Here is a 2279-nt window from a genome sequence, read left to right on the forward strand (position 1 = left end):
AGAAGCAGGCAAGTGCGGGACGCTGTGACAATTCTGATCCGTACTTTGATCACAACCTACTTTGAAGGGTGCGGTGGAGGCCGCGAGCTGGGTCTGCAGCCACGCCGCCTGCTGGGAGTTTGCGGTGTTCCCAAGGGGCTCGCTGCAGTCACTGCGCGCGCGTGGGGGAAGGACACACCAGGATTGCCAGGTGGCGGGTGTCTTGAGAGCGCGTATCACACATGCAACGCAGAGTTTTCATGCGCAGGGTTTGTTTTGGCCTGCAGCAATCTTTCACTAGATTCAAATTGACACATATGGGTGTGCACGTGCAAATACACCCACAAACTCTCCCCCCCACACACGCACACGCGAGCGCAGCGTACACACAGTCAGTTGCACGACACATGCATGCACACACCACACACACCCCTTGCGACGCACCCTCCCACCTGGCGATGCTCGTGCGGGCATTCGTACACACATGTGCACACGCATGCGCTATTTTTTCTCTTCGGCCCACCTGGACATCATGAAGAAGTGCAGGATGCCACCAATAAGCTGCTCGTAGATCCGCGGGTTTGGCTTCGAGGCCAGCACCTGGAAAAAGTCGGTGTAGGGCGTCAGGCCGAGGGGCCGGGAGCAGACGTTGCCCCAATCCTGCAGACCGATTCAAGGGGGGGAGGGGGGGTTATGAGTAAGGGCGCGGGGCAGAGGCAGGCAGTTTGGGGGTTTTGAGTGATCGTGAGGCCGGGCTGGGAGCTTGCATTGCATGTGGAGTTGTTGATGCGTGGTCTGCCTGCAGGTGGCACCAAGTGACATCAGGAGGCTCATTTGCACACAGTAACACCAGTCACATTGAGCAAGGAAAACCCTTGCAGGCCACAGGCGGCTGGTGCAGCACGCGTGTGCTGCTTGTGCCCCCATGTGCGCACATGGTTGCCGGGGCATGGCCAGAATCGGTTGGTTGACGGGTTGTTGCTGATGAATTGCCCGTAGTAAGGGGGGATCTTAGCAGCTATCTCTGCTGCCAGGCCAAAGCTGTGAGAGTTGGATGGACACAAAGGAGCAGAGTGGTGCGTGAGTCAGCAGCAGTGCAGAAATGTGTCCGAGAGTACAAGGGAGGGCGTCGGGCATCATGAGGGGATAACATGGTGCCTGAGGATGCCGCTAGTATTCACTGTGTGTGTTGCACGATGAGTTTGATGCAAGGCCAAGACATGCATGTGCTTCAACAAACTACGTGTGCAGCAGCTGTGCAGATGTTTGCAGGAGGTCGGCTGTCTGTACTGTGTGTGCATACATGTTCGCGTGGCACCATCATCTGCTAGGTCTCACCTGTATGCATTGTCCCCAAGGGCAATCACGGACGTCTGGCAATCAAGCGAGGGAGGGCGAGCGAGGGAAGTCAACTTGCAGGCCAGTGCACTGCCGGCGTCATGCTGGCCAGCTCAGCGGCATCGCCGCCCTGAGCAAAACAAACGGTATTTCTGTATTCGGTAGACTGTTGACATGGCTAGGGGCCAAGACGTTTGTAGGTGCCCTTTGAACGGCCACAGATCAACTCACCAGCGGTGATTCCGTCTCCCAACCCTTCACGAGCTTGGAGACGGCAAGCTCGTTGGCATCTCCAGAACCAAAATCGCCGATCAACGCCACGCGCAGCCCGTCACCGACTGTCGCTGATTGCGTTCCTCGGCAGCATGCCAGGAACAACAGCACAAAGGCCCAGGTGATTATGGGGCGTTGCTCCATTTGAAACCTGTTGCGAGGTGTTCTGAGCCGCATCCACACTGTAAACGATAGCGACGGAGTATGTACGACGTCCCGACCCGAATCGCACCCTGCGTGGCCTTAGAAGGTGAGAATAGATATACTCAAAAATAGAACATCAGTGTGCAGCGACGCCAAGCGACGGGACAAACCTTATGTTGACACCAGCCAGCCACGAGGAAAGAACAGGTCACCTGGCCAGCCGTCAAGCAAGCGGCTGGCCATGTCCAGTGATCCGGCCTACATGTGAAGTCTTGCAGCCCATATCTGACTCCTTTTCTTTGATCACATAGCACGGCATGCGCAGGGGCAAAGCCAGCCAGGTCCAGTTGGCAAATCGATGTGCGCCAATGCTTCAAGGCGGATGACGCTGCCCCGATGTGGGGACAGCCTGCCGGCAAGACCTTCAACAGAATTGCGAGATCGCGCATTACTGGTCATTCCTTGCTGGGGCAAGGAGGTTTGCACCCTCAGCCGTCTGCAATCCGACGGAACTCAGGCAAACACACGCGCGCGCGACGCTGCCG

General features: G+C 57.1%; 1 protein-coding gene across 1 annotated transcript; it reads right to left on the reverse strand.

Moving 5' to 3' along the window:
- Positions 1–1548: 1548 nt before the first annotated feature.
- On the reverse strand, positions 1549–1734 carry MNEG_15058 (hypothetical protein; the record flags this gene model as incomplete). The annotated part of the gene is made up of 1 exon (XM_014036471.1): positions 1549–1734. A coding segment is annotated over one exon (186 nt), but the record flags the coding sequence as incomplete, so codon positions are not given.
- Positions 1735–2279: the final 545 nt, after the last annotated feature.

The sequence above is a fragment of the Monoraphidium neglectum genome, assembly GCF_000611645.1.
Source record: "Monoraphidium neglectum strain SAG 48.87 unplaced genomic scaffold scaffold04990, whole genome shotgun sequence".
Taxonomy (NCBI): Eukaryota; Viridiplantae; Chlorophyta; class Chlorophyceae; order Sphaeropleales; family Selenastraceae; genus Monoraphidium; species Monoraphidium neglectum.